This window comes from Ambystoma mexicanum, chromosome 2q, assembly GCF_040938575.1.
Source record: "Ambystoma mexicanum isolate Mex_15411 chromosome 2q, UKY_AmexF1_1, whole genome shotgun sequence".
NCBI classification, from domain to species: Eukaryota; Metazoa; Chordata; class Amphibia; order Caudata; family Ambystomatidae; genus Ambystoma; species Ambystoma mexicanum.
Genome location: NC_090924.1, coordinates 1,171,643,139 through 1,171,668,584, shown reverse-complemented (window position 1 = coordinate 1,171,668,584; position 25,446 = coordinate 1,171,643,139). Strand labels below are relative to the sequence as shown.

The 25,446-nt window shown below is 44.3% G+C and overlaps 1 protein-coding gene across 4 annotated transcripts in view; it reads left to right on the top strand.

The window, feature by feature from the left end:
* Positions 1–25,446, top strand: part of PPP1R9A (protein phosphatase 1 regulatory subunit 9A) — a 2,290,846-nt gene that overhangs the window by 2,063,171 nt on the left and 202,229 nt on the right. For all 4 annotated transcript variants that reach the window (XM_069648563.1, XM_069648562.1, XM_069648561.1 and 1 more), the window contains 2 exons: positions 11,008–11,165; positions 12,241–12,544. In XM_069648563.1, coding sequence (XP_069504664.1) covers positions 11,008–11,165; positions 12,241–12,544 — 462 coding nt within the window. The remainder of the gene's footprint in view (positions 1–11,007; positions 11,166–12,240; positions 12,545–25,446) is intronic.

Genomic DNA, 25,446 nt, shown 5'->3' with positions numbered 1-25,446 from the left:
GCACAGAATCAATTGAAACCATATTAAAGAACCTAAATAACTCCAGAGCCCCGGGACCAGATGGGCTGACAAACACCATACTTAAAAGTAACATACCAGAGTGGGCCCGGTTTTTGCATCAATTGTTCAAATACGTGATACGGACCGAAAAAATCCTGGAGTCCTGGAAGGCGGCGGTAGCCGTACTAATTTACAAAAAAGGGCTGAGAACATCGCCCGATAATTATAGACCAATCGCCCTCCTGGACGTGGCGGGGAAAGTATTCGCGTCCACCTTACTGAAGGCCCTAACAGAATGGAGCATCAGGAAAGGTTGAAGAGATCCTTGGCAATCTGGGTTCGTGAAAGGAATGGGCACAGCACTAAACATCTTTCTGATTAACCTGCTAAAAGCCAGAACTGCCAGAACCAAAGAACAGAAAATTTACATCACCTTTATTGACCTGTCGAAGGCCTTTGACACAATCACAAGAAAGAAACTTTGGGACAAACTGGAGAAGTTGGAAATCATTGTGGAGAACATCAAAGACCTTTATTTGGACAAAAACATTAGAATAAGGCTAGATAAGACAGTGTCACTGTCGGACCAAATACCCATCAAAACGGGGCTGAAACAAGGCTGCCCACTAGAAACGGAGCTCTACAATTTGTTTACATCAGATATGGGAGAAGAATTTGTTCTTATCCGCAGCTATCCTCCTAAAGTTGCGTGTGCTCCAATAGGGAGACTACTTTACGCAGATGACATTGTGTTAGTAGACCAGACCCCGATAGGCCTGCAAAGACAGTTGACTGCCTTACAGTCATATGTGGACACAAACGATTTGACCATCAACCCAGAGAAATCAAGAATAATGAAGTTTCCGAAGGGAGGTAACAATGGTAAGATCAGGAAAATTAATTGGACACAAAAAGGGAAACAAATCGTGGAGGTAAACTCGTTCACTTACTTGGGAGTCTGCTTTAATAATTCCAACAGTGAAGTACCCAAAATTGAAGGGCTAAGAAGGAAAGCCATCATATTAGCTTCACAGGGGAAAATCATTCTGAAAAGATATTGTAGGTTCACCATGATACCTCTGATCAAATTCTACAGAATGAAAGTAGTACCCGTACTGACTTACGGAGCAGAAACATCAACATCTTTGCCAATACAAACGTGGCCGACTCTGGAGGGCTTGTTCTGGTGGAAAGTGCTCCAACTCCCTAATTCAGTGGCGATACAAGTAATAAGGAGAGATCTGGCCTTGACATCGATGAAAGCGATAGTTGACGGGAAACATATGTCCTTTTATTGCAAATGCTTGGAGGAGAATACACCCGGAGGCTTCAATCTGCTGAAAAAATCCTTGAGAGAACAAACGGACCGAGTGTTAACAGAATGGCAAGAATTCTGTCAACAAAAGCTAACAACTCTTAATGAAATAGAGGAGGATCTGTTAAACAGTCCAGACAAAACAACAAAAAAAACTATATACAACAGACTGGATAGAAACTCAAGAGCACAACAAGAAATACAAGAACTATGAAGAATTCTGGGCTCAGCCAAGAAAATTGAACCTGATACCAGGGTATTTGTCTCTGTTTCCTAACTGGCACTTCAGGTCAATTCTAATGAGGTACAGACTTAAAGTATTGCCGACAGGAGAGATATTGCAAAGAAGAAACATCTTGAACAAGCACATAGGATGCCGACTGTGCAAACTCTCGGGAGAGAACGAAACCCTAAAACATCTAACTCTTTGCTGCTGGTCCTTAGCCAGGAACGTGAGAACTGCCTAGGGGAGACGTTTAGAACCTATCCAACCAGAAGCATGGACGATTGGTGGAGAACATTGATTGAAGGAGGGAACACTAAAATCAACATAGCCCTTGTAAAACTAGCAATTACAATGCTCAAGAAACTAGATGCCCAGGAGGAAGAAGGTCTGAGGAAGAGGCACTAGTGCATTGGATTGCCAGTTTATTTTTAGTGTTTAGTCTTGCTTTCTCTTTTTTTGATCAAACTATGGCAATTGAACTGAAGGGTTAAAGGTTTTCAAAGTGTAAACCAAATGACCTCGAATAATACAATTTTTAACAAAAGTAGGAGGAAAGGAGGGTGCTGGAGTTCCAATGAAAAGGATCTCAGACTTACTGGCATTAAGGCAGAGATCATTAGCAGCACATCATGCCTGAATAATATTCAGACAGTCAGGAATTAGAGAGGAAAGAAAAGAGGTAGAAGAGGGGATTGTAAAGGAAAGCTGAGTGTCATCCGCACAACAATTGAAATGAGGAGAGACTATGGAGATCAAGTGGGCAAGAGGGGCAAGGTAGATCTTGAAAAGCCAGGGCAAGAGAATAGAGCCCAAAGGGACACCACAGGTGGAGAGTGAGGTGGAGGAGAGAAAGGGGCCCAGTTGGACCTGTCAGGGTCAATCAGAGGAAGGAGGTCAACCAATCCAGTGCCCGATCCGTGATGCCAAGGATATCCCAGAACTGATTTGTGAGGATGGTATGATTGACAGTATCAAAGGCAGAGGACAGGTCGAGGAGGATGAGAGCAGAGGGTGAGTTGGAGTCAATGTTAGAGAGCAGGTCTTCTCTGGTGTTCAGGAGAGAAGATTCTGTGCCTCTGGCCGCTCTAAACCCAGACTGATGGTCATAGAGGCAGCCAACAGATTCAGTGTGAAGGATTAGTTGAGAGATGACCAATTTCTCCAAGCGTTTACCCAAAAAAGGGGTGCTAGATATAGGGCATTAGTTGGCTCGCTACGAAGGGTCCGCAGATGGCTTATTTAGGAGGGGTGCACATGGGAGTGCTTGAGAGGGGGCGGTGAGAAGCCAATGAAGAAAGAGGCATTGCAGAACTCAGCCAAAGAGTGTGCAAGGGAGTCAATGTTGTCCTTGAAAGGAGGAGCAGGAACACCTGTTTTGAGGATACTTTCATAGAGAAGACTATCTTAGTAACCTCCCCGGGTGTTGTGGATGAGAAGGCAGAGAGTAGGGTGGAAGGAGGGGGGGGCAAGAGAGGCCTGATATTTTTGGGATCAGTTTCCACTATGCCCTCCTCCCCCCCAGTTCCACCTGCAGTGGCATCCCCCCAGTTCCTCCCACTCAAGTGATTTAGCTGGGAAATTATTCTAGGGGACCTATGTCTTATTGCATTGGGGATTTTTATACTCACTTCTGAATAGTTCTGTAAGGCACAGTGAAATCATGGACCCTTAGAGCTTACAGGTAATCTCCCAGTCAGGCCTCCTTCTTGTCTCTTTCACGTGCCTTTAGAAAGTCAAGTTGGCCTCAGGTAAAATCTGCTTATGGCTTCCTCCTAGACAAGGTTCATTCATCTCCAGGTATTATCCAAGCTCAGCACTCATTCAGTTGGACAGAGATTTGCTTTTCATTTTGTTCATTGCAACCTGACACTTTGAATTGCACTGGCTTTGCATATGTAACATCCCTTTGGACATCTGGTCCATGTTTTATTGTTTATCTGTTATTTTCTTGTTTGTTTGCTTTAAATAATGTTGAAGCACTAATGAAAATTAGGAGCAATAAAAGAAACATGCGAACGTATTTAAAAAACTGTAACCTTCCTTTGAAAAGCTTTGTTTTTCAAGTTTGGAACATGATTTATTAATTAGAACATCTGTTCCTGTTCGTCTTCATATTCTCATTCAGCTAAATTCTTGTCACAGTATTTGGAATTCAAATGAATGCTGCATATGCTATTAGCAACACTTCTTATTCTAAGTACAGAATCTACCCATGTAATGAGACTGCCAGTCAAAGCACCTTTAATCCCCACGCTACTTTATACATGGTCTATTTTTATCAGAGTCTAACCTTTAAAGTAATGGACAGATACAGAAAGAGGTTACCAGGGGTAATTACGAGTTACTCCTGGAGAGTGACTTTTTGATTCAAAAATATGTTACTAATGGTTCTCTTCCGAGGAGTAAGCCAGAGTTAATCCTGTTGACTTCTTTGTGAATCAAAGACTCTCTCTCTCCAGGAGTAGGTCAAGGATTAATCACAGTTACTACCGGTAAATTAATTTGGAATGAGGGCCAAAATTGCCTTCTACTATTCATAAGTTACCTATGACAAAGAGAACAGTCTCAGTGGTTCATGTTAGGTTGGTATCTGTTTGTATGACTCAAGCCAGTTTGTATACTACTAGAGGTACCTTAAAATGATGCCACATTGTTTATGTGAAACAGCACTGACCTGGCCTCCTAACACTGTGTGCATTGTGTGCATCTGTCTTGACTGGAAATGGATCATGTTTTAGATTGGTAAAATCAGTTGTATAAAAAAACCTAATATATTAAGTTTTGAAACTTACAATATCACATTTTACTCCTAAGTCCCTCCCCCTTTCCTCCATACTGCACGGGACATCCCTCGCTAGGGACGGGAACCAAACCTTTTTCACACAAAAAAGCCTTTCCCCTTTAGATTTAGCTGTGCACAGAGGCGTGGTACAAGGAGCATTTGCTCCCTGCCTCCACCCTCCGGCGCCACACCTCAGCCCTCTTTTCCTCAGCAACAAGAGTAGACCTGCTTCACCTGCGCTGGTGGTTGAAGCCTTTTCCCTCTTAATTCCACATGCTTCACCTTCCACTGGGAACCAGTGTCCCATATTTTTGTTTTTAATTTCCTTTACCTTGTTTTACACCAGCCTCTGGCGCCTCGCCCTCCCCGGCGCATTTCGGCCCAGGTGGGCTTTAGTTGGTCACCTTCCTGCAACATCTTTCCCGGTGTCGGTCCCTCAGGCGCTGTGTCTGCAGTGCCTAGGTGAGGACCACGATTGGGAAGGATGTTCGGTGTGCAACACGCTCTCGCACCTTCGTCATTGAAGAACCGTCTCACCAGGTGGAGGGAGCTCTTCTCCATATCTCCGCCGAACACTTGAAGGAATATGTGTGCAAGAAATCAAGGCCAAGGTAAGTATGCTATTCTCTAAAGCAAAGGCAATTCCATCCCTGGGAAGACCCAGAACACCGATCCTATCACCAGTCCCAAGCCAAAGGATCTTAGAGCTAACGGTCAGCAGACCGAAGAATCCAAGGATCCTCCTGGGCCAAGGCCTGAGACACCGAAAGGTTCTCGTACCAGGAAATATCCCGGGGGCATTGCTCTGGTACCGGGTCTAGGGTTGAGGTAGCACTGTTACGCAAAAGCTCTACCGGGTCTATGCCCGACGGCGGCAAGCCTCCACCTGAGGTTCAGAAGAGTGCTGAACCTACACTGGAAGGTAAACAAGTGGAGGCACGTGCAAGTACTTAGCAGACACGCAAATCACACGCTTGCCAATCCAGACCAGACAAAATGGGGGCGCACAGCAACAAAATGGCACTGCGTACAGTGACACACTCATCCCAACCAGAAGGTACACAGGGAGTTGCGCCTCCCGCACCCAGGCAGTTCACACCACAGGTGGAATGGTCACCCATGTACACACCTCAGATGCCGTGGTGCCCAGCCTATCCAGTACCATCCTTGTCGGTGGCAGTTATACACAATCGTAGCATGGCACCGGTAGGACCCAACCCACTGCTCCTGCGGCACCAGCAGCTCCTGAAAGCACCACGCGGCATGTGAGGAGCGTTTTTTGGACAAATATATGACACATATGAGGTCTCAGCAGATGGTCGGCATCTTAAAGGGCCTCATAAAGGCAATGATGCCTCCTGCACCGCCTGTATCAGCGCAGCCTCCGGCCTCGATACTGCCTCAGCCTGCTCCTGTTGCAACCTCTGGCCCCAGTGTTGCCTCCGGCGCCAGCCCCTCCAGTACAGCTTCAGGCTCTGTTGCTTCCCCCAGCAATACTTGTGCCAGCTCAGCATCCAGTGCTGCCTCCACCGCCTGCGCCTCTCCTTGTTCCTACCCCACAAATCCCAGAGATAACACTGGTGATGCTGGCGGAAGACAGCAGGGACCAGGAGTTATAGACCCTGTCACCAGGAACCAGGAGGCGACAGACCAGGCTGACATCGATGAGAAAGAGGATGCGGATGCCTCCACATTGGGCCTGGCTTTCCACAACAGGCTAGCAGGGCTAGCAGAGTTACTGGGTATCCTTCAGCCAAAGAAGGAACAACCTGAGGCGGGGGTCCTGGTCAATAAATTAACTATTAGAGCCTCCACCAGGTCTGGCATTCCTCTTAGGAAAGCTGTAGAGCCTTTGGCCCAGAAGGGCTGGGTTAAGCCCCATACCACAAAACCCACCAACAAATACCTGGACGCCAAGTACAGGCAGGCCTAGTGTGACACCCTGCTGCTATCTGTCCATCTACAGCCACATTCCTCTGTCATAGCGGCTGCATCCATGTATGCCAAGCCAGGGGCCTCCATGTCCTCAACCACAGCCTCAACTTTGCTGGGAAAGGATGACGAAACTCTGGACGCCTATGGCAAAAATATTTATTTGAATGCTGGGCTTCACCTTAGACAGGCAAACACGGATGCGATGCTTGCTGCAGCCAACCAAAGGCTTTGGAGGGAGAATTCCTTCCAGATCTGCCAGTACATAAGCAAGCGGCCTACAAGTCAGGCTTAGCCAAGTCCAAGTTGGTCACACAGGACATTATGGAGCCCACAGTGGCCCATATAGACATGGCAGGGAGAGCCTTTTGTATCGCCACTGATACGCAGTGTTCAGCTTGGATGAGGACCACTAGGTTTAACCCAGATGTCCAGGAGCACATCCTGGATCTTCCCCTTTGAGGGTGGGGATTTGTTTCATTCCTCAACAGACAACGAGTTAAATAAGAAGAAAGCCAGCTCGCAAACAGCCAAGTCTCTGGCCATCCAGGCCAAACCGGCCAAAACATCCAATGGGCAGGTTCAGGGAAGTTATGACGGGGGGAGTACATTCAGGGGTTTCTGGGGCTTCTAGGAACAGCATTCCCAGGCTCAAACAGCAAAGGACCTTAGCAAGGGTTTCTTCCAGTCCCCAACCCAGGCACCTGTCTCAGATGGCAAAAAACAATGAGGAGTGCATCGGGGTCCACAGCTCTTCGATGGGGGGCAGACTTTCCCTTCACATTCAGTCGTAGCGGATGAACTTTGCGGATCCATGGATCATCTCAGTGGTCTCAGATGGGGTCCGCCTCCCTCTACCCTTGGTCCCCCCATCAGCCCGCCCCTCTCTGAGATCGGGGACACTTACACTTCTTGCAGAAATACTGGCGCTTATAGAAAGTTGTGCGGTGGAGGGGGTCCCTCCCTTTCAGAGGTGCTTGGGATTCTATTTGTGAATTTTTTCGTAATTTGGACAAAGAACCAGGCAGGCCTGAGAGTGGTTCTCAGTCTGTCCTTTCTAAATCTTTACCTACCCCTTCAGAAATTCAAGATGGTTACGCCAGCTCTGATTGCAGAGTCTCTGTGTGGGGAAGACTGGACGTGCTCCCTGAACCTCAAAGATGCTTATCTTTACGTCCCAATTTGGTAGCCCAACCAAGCTTACCTTGGTTCAGAGTGATGGTCTGCCATTTCCAGTACAGGGTGCTACCGTTCCGGTTGAACTCAGCCCTGTGGGTATTCACCAGGTTGATGAACTATAAAGCTTCAGTCCTCTGTCAGAGGGCCACCATGTTTAGCCATACCTGGATGACTGGCTCATCCGGGCGGCATCTCCAGGTGCGGTCCAGGTTACGGCACACCGGCTTATGGACATGTTGTACTAGCTGTGGTTCTCCATCAACCAGTGTAAATCGTAACTGCAGCCCATCCAGACCTTGGTCTTACTTGGCCTGCTGTGAGACACGCAGGAACAGAAGATTTTACCTACAGCAGACAGGATTGGGGCGCTATGGGTGGCTATCGGCCATTTCCTCAGCGGGATGACCACCACTGCCTGGCAGTTCCAGCACTTGTTGAGCATCATGGCAGCATGCCTCTGGCTATTCTGCATAAGAGGCTCAGAATGAGGAGGATTCAGTCGCACCTGGCATCCTCCTGGAACCAAGAGGAGGACCCACAGGCGGTAAGTCTCCATCCAGGCGGGATTTATTGTGGTAGAGGCAGGAAGCCACAAACAAGGGGGGTTCTGGAAGTTTCTCTACTGCCAGCCTATATCCCAGTTTATTGATATTGATATTTTGTATCACGCTCGTACACAAGTGTTTCAGAGCGCGAAGTTGAGGTTAGAGTCTCAACCAGAGTCTTTACCTCACCATCCTTTCACAGAAGAGAAATTTACACTGCACATCAGTCTTTGTCCTGCCCAAGGGCAGCCCAACACCACGAAATGCCTGGCAATTCTCTTCTGAACAAGAGTACCAACAGCAACCCCAGACACGTGTTTCGGCCAGGTTGGGCCTCGTCAGTAAGGTGGAGCTGTGCCTCTCTAAGAACAGTGAGCAAGGGTTCCACGTCTGGATTACCCTCATAATTTAGGGTGAAAACCCAAAGCTACGTAATATGCACAAACAGGGGGTTTCTGGGAGTTTCTCTACTGCCGGCGTGTATCCCGGGTTAGAGTCTCAACCAGAGTCTTTAGCTCACCATCCTTTCATAGAAGAGAAATTTCCACTGCACATCAGTCTTTGTCCTGCCCAAGGGCAGTCCAGCGCCGAAATGCCTGGCGATTCTTTTCTAAACAAGAGTACCAACAGCAATCCCAGACACGTGTTTCGGCCTGGTTGAGCCTCGTCAGTGAGGTGGAGCTATGCCTCTCTAAGAAGCCAACCTTTCAGTAGGCATGCCTTTTCTTCAGCCCAAGCAGGCGTTGATGATCATGAGCGACTCCTCCTTAGAGGGGTAGAGGGACACCTCTGGGTGACCACTCCATCCATGGACTGTGGTCAGACAAGGGCAAGGCCAGCCATATCAACCTTCTCGAGTTGAAGGCCATACAGCTAGCGCTGCAGGTGATCCTACCCCGGGCCAAAAACAGAGCAGTCTACATTCAGACAGACAGTTTCACATGATCTCCCCCTCTCTGCAGACTGGCCATCCAGATTTGCTCCTGGGCAAAATCTTTCGGACATGGGGCCATCCAAGTATAGATTTATTTGCCACGGCACACAACGGGAGGGGCCATCAGTTTGCTTTCTGGATGGGCAGGGGCAGAAAATCGCTGGGGGACGCGCTACACCTGCAATGGGACAGGCTGTGGGCATATGCGTTTCAGCCTCCCCTTCTGATTCACAGAATCATCTGCAAAATCAGTGAACTGCAGGGCCTCCAGCTCATTCTAATCATGCCTCTTTGGCCAGCCAGACCATGATATTCAGAACTAGAGAGGCTGGTGGTTCAGGGTCTCATTCTTCTTTGAGTCAAGGGATCTCCCCTACTCATTCAGCAGAGGGGCGCTGTAGTTCATGCCGCTCCGGAGAAGCTCACAACAAGCACCATTGCCACAGGCATGTACAGACTCTTATTGCATTTCAATTATTTGTAAACGTTCAAATTCAATCCCTTCTCATAAAAGCAAGTTCCGAGTTAATTGATTTTTACAAATTCTTCATATTTTATTTGTATTATTTTATTTTCTAGAAACCATTATCATGTATCAAGACAGTGTACATGGAAAAAACAATCATTTTAAAACATTAATGAAACAGTGCAACTAATTCTATAGTCGGACCATTTCATCATATTAACACTACTCACCATACTGTGGTCTCACACTCTAACTCATCCATATCAATTTAATTCATCCGGAGAAGGTAGCCCTAGCAGCATAGTTCCTGAAAACGTGACGCTGCAGCACCTGCAGTTATCCCAAGAGAATCTGCATATCATCCAAAAGGCAAAGAGTGACTCGACCAGGAACTAATACAACAGCAAATGGACAATGGTTTTGTTAATGGGCAAGGGAGAGAGGCATAATCCTATGGCTTGAATCCTTGACCACATGCTATCTTTCTCGACATACCTCGCGGAATCAGGTGTGCAGGTCGACATGTGCCACACCTACTTGCCAGACATAGCGGCATGCAGGAACTCAGCCAATATGTCATATTCCACTTCCAACCAGGTGGTCAAGAGACATCCAACAAGGTTGTACCCTCCCGTCAAGCACCCACACCCGGTATGGGACCTCAATGTTGTGTTAGGTGCACTAACGCATAAACCATTCTTGCCCATGGCTTCGACGGACATGAGACTGGTCACCATTAAGCCTGCCCTCCTCGTCGGGCTTACATCAGCACGCAGGGTCAGTGAGGTTCAAGTCTTCTTGTCTCGATGGAACGTACACAACATTCCATCGAGACAAGATGGTGCTGCGCCCCCAACCCTTAATTTGCGCCGAAGGTTGTGTCCTGCTTCCATCTTTATGAGTAAATTGTACTACCAACATTCTTTCCCAATCCGAAATCGGAGGGAAAAAAGATCTTACATTGTCTGGAAGTGAGTTGGGCTTATAAGTTCTTTCTGGGCAGGGCAAAGGGGTTTTGTAAATCAGATGCGTTGTTCACATTTGGTGGTTCAAAATTGGGCTGTCACTCCTCCAAAGCCTTGATCGCAAAGTGGATGGTGACAGCTATTCTGGAGGCCTACAAGGGTCAGAGCAAGGAGTTACCACTAAACCTTAATTCCCATGTGTTCAGGGCAAAGGCTACCGTAGTGGTATTGCAAAGTCATGTGCCTTGGCAGACTATCAGCAGGGCGGCTACATGTGCAGTCCAATCTGCCGTCTACAAGCATGATTGTCTGGGCAGCAGTACACGGTCAGACGCGGCCTTCGGGCAACAGAGATGAAGAATCTGTTCTCATAAGTCTATATACATCTCATCTCCCTAAAGGCCTGCTAATCAGTGGTAATTGCCCATAAAGTATGGAGGAAAGGGGACTATGGACTAGGAGTAAGCTAGTTATTACGGTGAGTAAATTATAATATTTTGGACAAATCCTGAGGTTCTCATTTATTTTTTTTAGGCCTTTTCATCATGGTGCTGTTGCCATGTGTAGAAATACCTCTGCTTACTGTCTTAAGTGGAATTTGCTTGGAACTATAGTTATTTTTCAAATGTTGATTAATAAATTACTTGATCGTTTTTTTCATAGACTTAAATGAGGCTGTCCCGGAAACGGAGAGGTTGAATTCGAAAGCACTTAAAACACGAGTCCATCTGTCTGTGAAGAACAAGCGACAGCGGCCCTCCAGAACACGACTGTGTGACAGCGTCAGCTCAACCGATGGCGAAGATAGTTTGGAAAGGAAGGTACTCCATTCCCTGGTTTTCTGCTTGTCTGAGTTGTTTCTCACTCCAAACCATATTATCCTTAAACCACTGGTTATTCTTTGGTATTCTTGATGGTGTTAGGTATATTTTTCATGCTGCGTATTTGCCACATTTAGATGTGTGGAGGCTTGGCCATATGGGCACTGGTTTCTACAAAGGCACCACCTTGGACTGGTGCATTCTAGTCCTCAGCAGGGGGATAGAGCTAGCCTCAAATGTCTGTGGGGCAGAGGACAGTTTTAAAAAGTGTGGCGCATGTGGAACTATGTATGACCCAATACCCAGTGCTCCTCTATGCATGCCCACCATCCGTTTTGTGGGGAAAATAAGTGAATCATAGGGGTCAGTGTTAAATTAGTTACTTGTGCTGGAAATCATTCAGGGCAACCTCTCGAGGTAATGTCAGATTACTACAGGTCCCAGCACAGGAAGCACAAGTAGTAGCATCAATCCATTATGCTTTCTACCTCTCCCCTTCCTCTGAGACAAAGAGCCAGCTGAATATCTAGTATGCCTTTCTTTGGCCCATTAGATCATCTTTCACCACAATTTCAGAGGGTATTTAGCTTCATGAAGAGATGCGTATCATCAGAAGTGCGGTCCGCTAAATGCTGATCATTAGTTAGGCTTTGGCTTGGTTATGGGAGGTGTATTGAAATGGTCATGGCTGGCTCTGCCATTGGTCCCCATATGATATCAACCATGCTTATTTCTTGAGTGCAGCACACATTTGTGGTATAGTCCGAAATCTAATTTGATATAGAATATTTTAAGAGTGGTACATAACTGAGAAATTACCTATATTATACATTGCAGAGTGCTCAATAATATGTTTCTATCTGTTTTATGGAATACTTGCCTTTGTTGAATCTATCTGTGATACTGAAAAGACACCTTTACTACTATTAAAAGAATATGTGATGTAATGTGATTTAGTGTAAATAGAGGAAAAACTAATTACTAAATAAAATGATGCTTTTGTGTGAAACAGATCTTGATTATTAAGGTTTTAAAATCGTCCTAATATATTCTATGTAATCTCTTCCACCAACAGCCATCAGACAGTTTTGGTAGTCCGATCGCACACATTGCAAAGTCACCTCTCTCTGTGTCCATGAGGACCTGCTCTTCAGCGTCGGATTCTGGTGCTTCCTCCCTGTCCCCTGTGGCGCTGAGTTCAGCTTTCTCATTTGACAACCTAGCTGACAACCAAGATGACGAACTGCAACGAGCAGGAGGTTCCATGTCCCCGTTCACCGCAGGGGACACTCCGGTTTCCTCTCCTTCCAAATCCTGTAAGAGTTCCGAAGCATCACCTTCACATCTACCTTCCAACGTCGATGACAATCAAGAAGAAGGTATTCCTCTTTTAGAAGAAATGTTTGTCTTTGTGCCTGGCACACTGCTTTGTTTTATTATCTTAGCACACTTAGTAGCTATAATCGAAAGACTACATTTGTCTTCCTTTACAGATAAGGTTACCACATCTATAAATATTTACCTTTTACCTGCTCAGGACTTTGCTGAACCCTGTTTCTAGAACTTATAAACCATTTCCAAAAACATTCTGGTGTGTAGCAAAATTGGTGATTTCATCTTATATTTCTCCTTAGCCCTCACACAGGAAAGATTCTATTTCGTTTGCAAAAATCTCATTGCACAAGTCACAACTAATTTGAATTGCTTGTATAAAATACTTAGGGGTCATCACGGGTTGGGTGGAGCGGTAAACATGCAGTGGTGATGCTATTACCGCCGCATTACCACTCTGCCCAATCCCGAGTTTGGGCGGAAAGTTGGAGAATTACCTCCAGCTTTTAGCTGGAGGTAAATCAGGCCATTTTAAGCCCATTTACGGCGCTAATACCGCAGCGCTATGCGGACCACAGTAATAGCTCCCAAAATGACCCATTGGGTCCAATGAACCCAATGGGAATGGGGATTTATGGACCCCCGCACGCCACCCCCAGAACTCAGCATTTTGGAGTAAAGCGCTATATAAACATAATAAATACAAATACAAATAATACTGGCAGACCGAGTTGCATTAACACAATTTGCATTGGGTGGTATCCCTGCAGATTTACCGCCGGGATACCGTCCACTCGTGATAGAGCCCTAGCAATCTTGCAGTTTTTGCAACCATTTCGGCTGTGAAAATACGAGTAATTCCTGCCAGAATTGAGATTTTAGGTGTGTGTTGAAATTTCAGAAAATGGGTTTCTTTTAAAATTCCAGGTACATGAGTGCTAAAAACCACCAGTATTCACTGGCGTAAAGGGGCCCCCGCAGCCCCTGTGGTGCAGGGGACCCCATGCTGCCCATGCCCAGCAGGGGGGACTTGTGTGCGGTGGGGGCCCTCAGCACCGCTTGCAGGGGTGCCCCGACATGTTGTGTTATGCCACTGCCAGTACTGGTCTCCAAGCAAATGATTTAACACATTTTGTTTATGGATTTTGAACTGTGGATGCGTCTTGCCAATAAACCACAAGCAAAGACTATCTGACTTCATGGAGTGTCAACAATTATCATGGGTTAAGGCATGGACATCATGAAAGCTTATTGGATGCTTAACCAAGAATATTCTCAAGATGCATAAAGTTGAGTCACTTTTCGACTTTGAGACTGCAGCTTTTTCAGCTCATTTCGCACTACTAGTCCTTTTATGTTGAGTATATGTACAAACATGGTCGCATAACACAGTAGGAATGGTTAATCATTGTCTTCCTAGAGTCTCTGGGGGCTCAATGTCTTTGGTTCTCTTCCAGAGCTCTTGGAGATATTTCTTAGAGGGCCCAGGTGTCAATTAGCTGCTCTCTGAAGCAGAACGTGCCACTGAGGGGTGTATTGCATCTGCGTTTGGCTTTGCGTATCGCCTTTTTCCCTCATCTTGTTGGATTAGGTAAAAAAAGCCCAATCACCAATGCTGGCTTGCCATCCCCAAAAAGTAGTTTCAACTGTGTAAATAAACCTTTTTCAAAAGGAAAATCCCACTTTTTACGCACCTCTATAGTTAACTCTTACCTGTATCCATGACATGTTATGCCGTTTGCGGCTATGGAAGTTGGTAAAATGATGAAAATGAATATTAATATGTGTCAAATTACATTAAAGCTACTGTGGGGGCATATAGGCGCCTTCAGGGTGGAAGACATTTTTTAGGATCCAGCTGGTCCAATTGAGAAGCATAAAACATACCATTACTAACAGGGACCTAGACAGTCCTTAAAAGGAAATGTGCAAGGCCCTGCAATGGCCTGTCCTCCCTTGTAGTGCCCTGTATAAATCAATATGTTGCTTAGATTTAGTATAGGAGGTGTTTGTCTTCAGCATACATATGTGTTTTACCTCAGCTGACACATGCACGGTGATGTCTTTCATGGATTATTGCAATGTAACCACCCCAGTCATAGAGGGAGAGCACATTCTGTCTGGGACAGTTGGACTGCTCGCTGGCATGAGGGTGATGAGTAAGGCATGAGGAGCATTAAAGTTACTTCACTACAATACTTGGAGGGACTCTTCATTAAAGGAATTTGGCAATGAGCCCCGCTCCCAGTCACTCCCAAACACATTATGATTACCAGATCACCAGTGACCTAATAGAGTCCAGGCAGCAGTGTGGAATGCACAATGGGGCTAAGAGCTGCAACACAGGCCCCACCAAAGGACTTTACTGCACTGTTCACTTCAAGGGATGTAAAACAAGGCCTAGAGCATCACCTTGTGGCCCCACCACTGGACTCTCTTATAGTGCTACTCCAGAGGAAGTTGAGGTTCCACTCCATTAGGAGATACATACTTGGACACAGCAGGCATCGTATTGATCAAGATTCCGCCATAACATGCTTGACTCCTTTCCAATTGTGCGCCAGTGGTGTGCCCAAGTGACTAGTGCCCCTTGGTCCTCATCGGGGAAGCAAAGCAGGAACCCGTTCTCCATATCATTTTGTCTGGGTGAATTTTTCAATAACAAACAAGTGAAACGTCCTCGGGCTCATAAATGATGGAAATAAAACATCATGAAGTCAAACAATGACAGAAAAATGACAAATTAATAAATTTCTAAAGGATTGCATTTAAAATATACAATTTAAATTCTGCATTCCCAACAAACTTCATTTGATCGTGCAATTGTGTTAAGACATATATCAAATGTTAAAAACATACATACATATCGCTAATTTGATTTACAAAAATAACGAATGGAACAAAAATGATTACAAAAATTGGTAAACAAAGACCAAACCATTGATCTCCTACAAATTCCTCAGCATACCTAACAATCGTACAAATGTATGCACAATCATCCATACAATCCACACTGCCACACAATCATACATGCATCTATCAAAATCCAAAATCACAATGGTTCAACCAATAATATTCAACCAGTCACTAGTAAATCCTAAAAGTGTCCACGTGTATTCTAAATTCCAGGGGTTAGCAAAAAGGTAAACCCTATACCAAATCAAAACTACTCCTTGCGGAATTGTTCAATTCAATGCCAACTTAGGTTTCGGCTGCTAAGGCCTAAATATACATTGGCCCAGCTTTTTTCAGGGCGACTTCTCATTTTGCCAGGGGTACAGATTAAAAATATAATTTAAATGTTTTTGTATCGGATCCTTATATAAAGAATTATTTTAAGGAAATCACAATATATATTTCTTGACCATAACCTGTACTGTAGAGAAGTCACGTACGCATCTCTGAACATATCCATGTGTAACTAGTTGAATGACTACTGCTTACTTGTTAAGTGTCACCACAGGTTTGCCCTCCGACATGCTTTGTGAGGCTCCAAAGGCTAAACCCACAACACAAAAATCCAATTGGATCCAAAAACCCAAGTGTATGCACCACATTATATCACTAGTGCTTTAAATTACTTATGTGGTGCCCCGTGTTTGTTTTGTGTTTATACCTGGACACAGCTTTTCTGTTAATGCAATTGTGTGTCTGCACGTAAAATGAGCTGGATACAACCTCTTTCAGCTCAATTTCAGCATGGTCATTTGCACAAAGTACATGCACAAGAATGTACATAAGAATGTACTTCCTAAACATCACAGAGAGGTAGAGACTAAGGTGCGATGCCTGGCGAATAATGTCTTACCTCTGACGTATAGGCGCATACTGGAAAACAACTATTCTGTATAGATTTGTTCTGTGCGTGTTGCAATGGTATCCAATTTAGGTGTCACTCTACTGCTGTTTGACTAACCCTTGCGATGCAGTCATATTGGAAAAGTCAGCCATAGTGTGTTAGGACAAATGGCTCACAAATGAAAAATGAAAATAAAGTTATGTGCGAAGACTAGGTTTAACCTTATAAGGTAGCCCAATGAATGTCTTCATTTAAACCTGTCACATGTGTTTTGACTGAAAAATAATTTTTTGTTACAATCTATAAAGTCTATTCACAATGGAATTTTCATGTCTGTCCTGTTTTACCAAGTCTATAACTGACCACTCAAAATCAACACCTGTGTGATTATTCTCCACATAATGATGCACCATTGGAGCTAAAAGAGAACCATTCTGTATTTTTTATCTATGCTCCGTTATTCTGGTAGCAACCTTACGGGTAGTCATGCATTCAAACAGTGACATCGCATCATATATACGTTCTTACTGTTACAGTTGGTGAAATGTCAGTGTCCAATTGAGCCCATCATGTGTAAATACAGTGGTTGTCTTCGTGAGACAACAAAGAAAGCAACTGACACAGAGAAAATGTCCCACTATGGATGACCTCTGTATGTTCCAACATTCACTGGTTGTGGCATCCGTTCGAGCTGTATTATCTAGTAGTAATCTGGATTGGACTAATCGATCCCTGATGTTTCTGCCCATTTTAACAGCAAAAAGCGGGTTGTGGCTAACACTACCCTTGGCCTTGATTAGATATCAATACTTTTTGGCAGGTTTCTTTATTTGTGTGGTATGTCTGGAAAAGGTAGTGACACAGACAGACTGGGCCTCATTACAACCCTGGCGTTAAGGGGTTAACGGCGTCATAAAAGGCTGCGGCGCCGTTAAACCCTTAACACCAGATTCCCACTTTAACGCCTGCTTTTTGCAGGCGTTAAAGTCCAAGGTGCCGTAATTAGCGCCTTCCCCATTCCCATTGAGCCCTATGGGCCAAAAATGGGAATGGGGAAGGGGCCATGGTGAATGGGGATTTACCGCCCCGCCAACCTTGGAATGGGGCGGTAAATCCGCCATCCACCATGGCGGAATCCGACATGGACCATGGTGCTAATAGCACCATGGTCCAACGCCAGGGTTGTAATGAGGCCCACTGAAACACTTGTGTATAGGCGCGTTACAAATGCCATATCATATCATATACTCATGCTGTTACTTTTGTCCTTTAATATGGGCTGTAGTAGGAGTTACCAATTTGCAAACCAAGCTCTCTTTGCTGAGTGTTTCAATAGCTGATGGGGATAGCACCTGTCCCCTAGTCTCTTCATGACGGCATCGGCATGGCAGATCTTTAAACCATACTGGGGCATTATATATATGTAGAGGGTTATTCTAGTTTGACTCACACGTGCAAGCTGGATTTGCAATTCTCCATGTATTCTCAGCTCCTTACCCAGAGATAGCAGCTCTTCAAGACAGCTTGACCTTTAGAATGCATTACTTTCAAGGACTGACAGTAGCACGGTTTAATAAAAAAAGTAATGTGGGTGCCATGTGTTTTCTTAGTATGTTATGTGATATTTTAAACAAAAAAACACACAGCATCCAGGACTGTGGACTGTCTCCCATCCATGCAGTAACCGGGCCCCTCTGCCCATGTTGCTCTGAGTGATCTTGTAATGTGTGCTATGTTTTAGACAACATGGCCTGAGGGGGCCGGCCCCTTCCTCGCTTTGAAGCGATGTAGGGCAGGTCCCAGTTTCTGCATGGATGGGAATCCCACATGCCTATGCCATTTCCAGTGATATTTCACTCCTGACACTGTAGCTGTAAAAGTATGTATACCTTTTTGTAACTTTCTTTCCATAACCATGGTTATGAACTACAAATACCCTTGGTTATTATTATACCTGCGGCTGTCTGTAGTCCATACTAAACTAAGCATACGAGTCTCCCATCTGTGCAGTAACCAGGGCTGACCCTGCTTAACTTCAAAGCAAGGAAGGTGCCAGCCTGCACAGGCCATGTTGCTCTAAGTGATCAAGTGGTCTTGTAAGTTCACTTATTAGGCAACATGGCCTGAGGTGGCTGGCACATTATTCGTTTTGAAACTACGCAGGTTCAGTCCCGGTTACTGCATGGATGGGAGTCCCACATGCCTATTTCCAATGTATGGACTACAAATAGCCGTGGTAGTTTTATAGCAGTGAATATCAGAAACGAGGCAGAAAAACTATGCTTTTTTGCCCCCCTGACCCTCACCAAGTGCCCCCTCATCTGTCCCAGCTCCACCCACTCCCTAGATGGCCTCCTCACCTCCCCCGCCCTTTCCACTCCCCCACAACAAACAGTGCTTCTGTGACACAGTGATTTGAGATGTCGGCTATTCGCGGCTATAGCCAAGGTTACAGAAAAGCTTTTCTCTCCAAACTCAGTCCATAGATCCCCTCCAACTTCCAAATTTCAATTGCCGTCTTCTTGCCTGCCCCCACCTCTAGCATGATGGCATTGGCATATTTTTTGACCTGCAAATAGCTTTTTTCCTGAAATATTTCTCCTATATCCTCGGCTATATCCGCGGCTATCTCTCGCATCAAGAAAAAAAAACGATGGAGGCTGTTTCTTTTATAAATACCTGGTTTCTTGGCATTTTACCTGAGATATAGCTATCTATTTTAGAAAAGGGGCACCCTCTTTTCCATCAAATACTTAAAAAACTGCTGGCCGGAATAACCCCAAACCACAATTGAATTGCAAGTCATTGCTTCGTGCCCAAGTTGTTTCAGACCTGGTCTAAATCCATCCAGTGTTTTGGGCTGTGCGGTTGTGCCATAATTGACCTTTTTAATCTATGGGAAAATGAATGGGGGCTAGGCCGCAACTTTGTTTTTTATTGTTTTCTTAATAACTTTTGAATTTGTTAACAGAAAATTCCCAGATTTTGCAGTCTGTCGGGGTCTGTGCGTGCCTCATTGTCTTCAGAATTTCAGTTAAATCTGTCACTGAGTCAAAAGTTCTTAGCAATTTATTTTTTCGGGTTTCCTATGGGACTCCGACTCACCTTAAATGTTTAGTGAAATAAAGAGCGTTAAGGTGATCTGATTTAATGCAACAAAACCCCTGCACTATGGCATCCCAGAGTAGGCCGAAAACAGCGTTTTTTGTTTTCTTTGTAACTTTTTCATTTTTTAACAAATGTTTTCCAGAATTTCCTGCCTGGGGTGCGGGGGATGCAAACCTTTTGTTTGGAAAATGTCACCCAAATCCGTCCAGCGAGTCAAAAGTTATTTGCAACAGATTTTTGTGAAAAGTCTGTGTACAAGGGTTTCACCCTAACTATAGGGTGGCGACCTACAATGTATAATAAAGCCCTGAACATTGTTGAAGCATCTTTTTACTTGCCAGTCATGCACTTAAGTTCGTATTTGTTCAATGAGTATCTTTGGCTGAGCACTCTCTTTCTCTTTCACTCCCGCCTGCCCTCTCTTTTCCTTTCTTTCTCTCTAATTCCCTGGCTGTATAACACTGTCCTCTGTCCCTCGCTCTCTCTCTCTGCATGTGTGAGTCGGGTGGTCACATGCGCGGTTCTTAATCTACCTCAGCCGTTGCTTAGTGAAGTGCAATGTGGGGTGCATTTAAAGGCCCCAAACAGAACTCCCTTTCACATGAATGGCAGGATTGTAAACACTGAAACAAAAACGACCTGGCATTTGTTTTTGTTTTTCAAGTAAAGATAATGAGCCATGTGGAAAGGGGCCTACCTGTCATTACCAATGGATAAGCAGCATTTTGATATACAAAAGGAGGAATTAAAGATCCCTATCACATGAAAAACAGAATTTTTAAACATTGAGAACAAAAACGGCTTGCACATGTGTGTGCAAATAAAAACGGTTTTAAAATGTAAAAATGAAACAAATATCACTCCTCACAGAAAACTGTCTGGAGAACAAAACAATGTATATTATGTTTCACCTACAAAACTCGAGTGACGTTTGAAGAGCCACATTGTCATCATGGAAAATGTCAGCCCAAGGCAGACCCTTTTGCTGGCTGTGGGCAAAACTTCACAAGGACATCTCCCACTTCCAGCCTGGATGTCACATCTCCCATCTAATGATCAACGGCAATAAAATGTGCTGCTAAATGCATTGAAATTCAGTGTTCTCCAGACCTGCTGGCTCTGAAAGCATTGACTTTAAGAAAAGTTACCGCTTGGCTGGAGCATGACTAATGTGTGAAAATGGGGGCACCCACTTCAAAGAACAAGCTTGTAGCACAAAGAAGACTGATGCAAAAAATAAACTCTGGGCACAGGCTGACACAGTGAAAACAAATGGCCAGAAGGCAGGTGTCAGGGCCATTTGTCCCACATGAAGATTCACAATTAATTTTAAAAGTATTATTATCGTTTAGGCCTTTTTCTCAGGCATCATAAGGTGGATGGATTTCATCTGTGAACCGTGGTAATGTAATTTCCAGACAATTTTGGGGATGTAAAATTAATCCACGTGTGACTCATGGAACTATGGCTATCTAAGATGTGTTTCTGGGTGATCTGAACATGTTCCAAATGTGAGAATTGGTGAGTGGGTGGAAAATGAAATGAGGAATATGCTTAATAACTTACATATTCATAACTGTTGTGATTTTTATTGAAAAGTGGGCAGAAAGGTGCCACATGGCCGTGTTACATGGTACAGATTTGGTGGTTGGTTTATCTAATTCCCCACAATTACCTGAAATAGAAAATATGTTTAGTCTGGCAGTTGCTAGTAAAATTATGAAGTTTTGATTGTGATACATAACTCGTTTTTGCCAAAAAGTTGTAAGGAGAGCAAATTCCGTGTTTAGAAGTGTTGGATCAGTAGTGATTTGTTACCAGTATTTATGTTCTCTCAATATTGTGTGATTACGTGGAGTAATGTTTTATGTTGATTGAAAGTGCCATGTGTAAGGCCCTCAATATACACTACTACCCAAATAAAGATTTGTTTTTATTAGAAAATAAGTGAGCAACTTTAACTCTGTAGGATTCAGTTTTTCTCTTGGACTGTAAGCAGGAGTGTTGGCTAACGGTTTTGTACTTCTCAAAGTGCGAGCATTTATGCTAATAATGCAATAAGAGAGGGTTAACCAGTCTCCCATAGATAGATATTTGCACATACCCTTCCACACTTAAGTCTGGTCCCCCGATAAAAAATAAATAAGTGGAAGAACCCAATTTACATACAGAAAAAGGAGAAAGACAGGAACAGAGAGAGAAGAGACAGACCATCAGGAATGTTGCTGAAACTTACAATCTGACAGCTGTAAGGAGACACCAGAGGAGATTTCTGAGAGTGCATTTGGGTGGAGCTGTCTATCTCTGTGAAGGCCTCAAAGCTGACTGGCTCCTATGGTGGAGAGCGGGAGGCCATCTTGAGAGTGGAGTGACCAGACCACTGCACCTATCTTTACAGTATCCTGAGATGTAGCTGGCATTCCTGAACCTTAAAAAGAGGCTTGCTATGTAAACCAAAAGGTGGGGGAGTCTGCTGGGCCTGAATCCTTCCCATTTATAGTGGGTTAGGGGAGGGCAAAACTTTGTTAGCCTATTTAACCACAAATATTAATTTAATTAATTCCCCATTTGGCAGAACACTTCAGGATGAATTTTGTTAAAATTCAAAATTAACAAAGCTCACTTCCCAGTGTATGCTGAAAACTATAACCTATACATTAATTAGGTAATCCTTGTTGTCCAGCTGACCCAGACTTCTTTTACGAAGAAGGGTGTCTTTGTTCTTAAATCAGTCCAACCTTTTTATCCAGCTTCTCCAACCCAGTCCATTCAGTAAGGGGGGGGGGGGTCTGAAATCCAGAATTCCCCAAAGCATTCAAATGTTTCTGTCTGACTTCCCAACATACACCAGAGCAAGGGGGGTCTGAAAAACATAGCAATAAATCACCCTGTGTTTATTTTAAACCAAAAATGTATAATTGCCATGTGTATTTTTACCAATCTTGAAATCCTACTGCTACCCTTTTAAGTCTGCAAGAAAATCAAAATCACACAGCATTACTTAAGTGCCTTGGTTATTGATCAGTATAATTATTTTGTGAAGTGAAATTTGCAGAAAGTGAATAATTGGGCTTGTGTACTTTTTAACTCTCTTGTGTGATGTATTTATGCTAAGAGAAGTTCATAGTGTTGTGCCACGGATAAAGTGGTTTTTGAAATTTTCGTGCTTATTCCTATCACTTTAAATAAATACCAATATATTTCCCGTACACCGGCCGTACACCAGCCTGGTTCGTGGCTCATTGTTAGCTCAGCGGAGAGGGATCCAAGGGGCATGATATGCGCCTGAGAGAGGGCTAAAAGAAGAATCTGTTAAACAGTTTGTTGCATAACCACGTGAGTGGGGAGGGAATAAACTCCCTGTGTTGAGGGTGGCTTTTCAACAAACCATTAAAGCAGCCAAAGAAAAAACAGATATATATTGAAGGGGCAGAATGTGGTATATTCTTTTGTAAAAGAAGCTATTAAGAAAAGATTATTTAATTGTACTCAAATTGTGAAACGGTTCTTTTTTAAAGTTTACAATATTCAGTTACTTTATATAGTATATATTGTAGTCATAATTGGAACATTACTGTTGTCTTACTAAGATGCCTTACTGAGCAAATTTTATGATCAAAACCTAGAATAACCATATAATCCTTTTGGACGCTTTGCCAAGTCCTTTATGAGAAAGGGGATTTGTACAAAGAGCACCAATATGGAATGCTGGCTGCTTTGCATAACATCAAAGAGCATTTTAGGAACAAAAGAATGACTGCAGCTCTTTAAATATGACAAATATGTATTTCAATGGCCTGCTGGCATAATCTACATAGTTTTTCTTCAAGTGTAATGCCACTCCAAGCCCCTAAATATTTGTAGGTAGGAAGAATATTAAAACAGAGGTAAGTGATGAATCTCTGTAACTTGGGGGTATAATGTTGTCAAATAGGTAAAAGGATTCCATCCCTTAAAACCCTGATCACGATATTCTACATACCTCTTTTGACTTATAATGGTATGTAAGCTGACACACCATTTCCAATCCTGTGTTTTGTTTTTCAAAGTGACATGCATGTCGGGGAGGCTAAGAACACATTCCAAGGTTTGACCGATCTTATATTGATGTACAAGTGCAGAATTTTGAAGATCACAGACAAACCGATTGGGTGTGCCCTTCACAAGATGCAATGCCATCAAATCCAACATAGCGTCTCCAGCAGTACCGGACAAGAAAAGCTTGAGATAGAATTTGGTGCGCTGGAGGGTCCATAGGGATTTGAGAGATTGTTACCACAGCTTGAGTTGTAGTGCTGCCGCAGGAACAGCATTGGGAACGCCCATTATAGAGCGCAGCAGTTTCCCTTTCACAGCTTACAACCAGGTGGAGTGAGCAATGGGCATTGCCTCTAGGCCATAGATTATACCAGGTATTGTCATTTTACTATTGATGGTAAGAAGCCCTTCAATATTGAAACCTCCGTTCCTGGCAATACATTGTTTGATGACATTCCACTTCCTCATGGCACGTGGCATAATATAATCGCCATAGTATTGGCAGGGTGGTTGAGAATTAATTGGACAACCAAGGTAGGTTATAACTATCTACAATGTCCAGTGTCTCATTTGCCAGTTTCCAAGAGAAAGAAGGCTTACTCCTTGACCTCGACCCCAATATCAAGATGTTTGACTTGGCCACATTGATTTTTATATTTTTAGCAATGGCAAAGTCGATAAGGGCATTCATCGAATGTTGAAAACCAATAGGAATGAGATCAAGGCACTATACAATGAAGGAAACATAAATTATGAGCCATGCTGTGAGCACACCTGGACCCAGTTGGTGTCTATTTTGGAGCTGTTTCTCCTCCACCCATCGTTTCAATGTTCATAATAGAAGTCGGAAGAACATCTTGGCACTAGAATTGTGGGGTACATTTAAGGCCTTCAGCAGATATCCCCTTCACACCCAAAACCGCATTGAAATAATGCCACAAAAACGGCTGGGCTTTTCTTTCCCTGGCACATGTGTGGTGAGCATTGAATACTGCCACCCAAAGAATGGCTCTGCATTTGTTTTTCTTTCAAGTTGAATCATAAGAAAATTACTTGCATTTAGAACGGCACCACATGTTCTGTTTTGTCCTCTAAATCCTAAAGTTGCGCACAACATTCAATAAGGCCCTGCATTTGTTCTTTCTTTCTTTTAAAACACCACCAAGTAGTGCGCTCCATTAAAACATACCCCTGCGTGCTTTATTTCATCTGATTGCCAGAAAGGTAGGCAATACCTCCCAAGAACAGCATTGTCTACTGATAAGTCAAATGGGGGAAGATAGTTCTGCTTCAACACAGCTTTTGTTTCCTTTTGTCACAACCTCGAACCAAGGCTATGGGTCTTGGGCACCATGGCCCCCACCTCAGTACTGTTCCAAGTTCAGAAAGATCCACACTAGCCCGTTGCGGGTGCCTTGGTTGCAATCCTGGTGCCGTTGGCACCAGGCGCACTTGGCAAGTATGGTTCCCAATGGACAATGGGTGAACATGGCTGCCCCCGCGAGGATTATTGGGGAACTGCAGCAGGCTAGCTTCAGGGCGGTGTCCGGCCCTAAGGCACCTGGGATACCTGCCGGGTATTTATATCATGCCCGACCCGAGGCACGCGTTTTGCGTTATTCTGCTTTTGCAGCGTAACGTTCACCGGGTCCTGCTCTGTATCCTGGCCTGCTCGGCAAACAACTTGGAAGAACATTGCTATTCTTACCTGCTCGGCTCCAACTCTTCTATCCAGTAGGAGCCTTCGAGGACTTTTCCATCGGTCCTCTGCCACTTATTCAGGACTAAAGAGACCAGCATTAGAAGCTACTTACCATCTCACCTGGAAGGCCTCCGCCATTCCGAACATCACCTTGGGCGTTCTGTCCTCCACTCCATCGTCGCTTCCAGGAATTCTCCGCAACCTGAGGAGAAACAAAGCACAGGTCAGCTCACTTGCAAGGACGCTCACAGCGCCGCAACTAGCGCATCCTTACCTTCTTGAACTCAGTAGTCGGCCTCGGC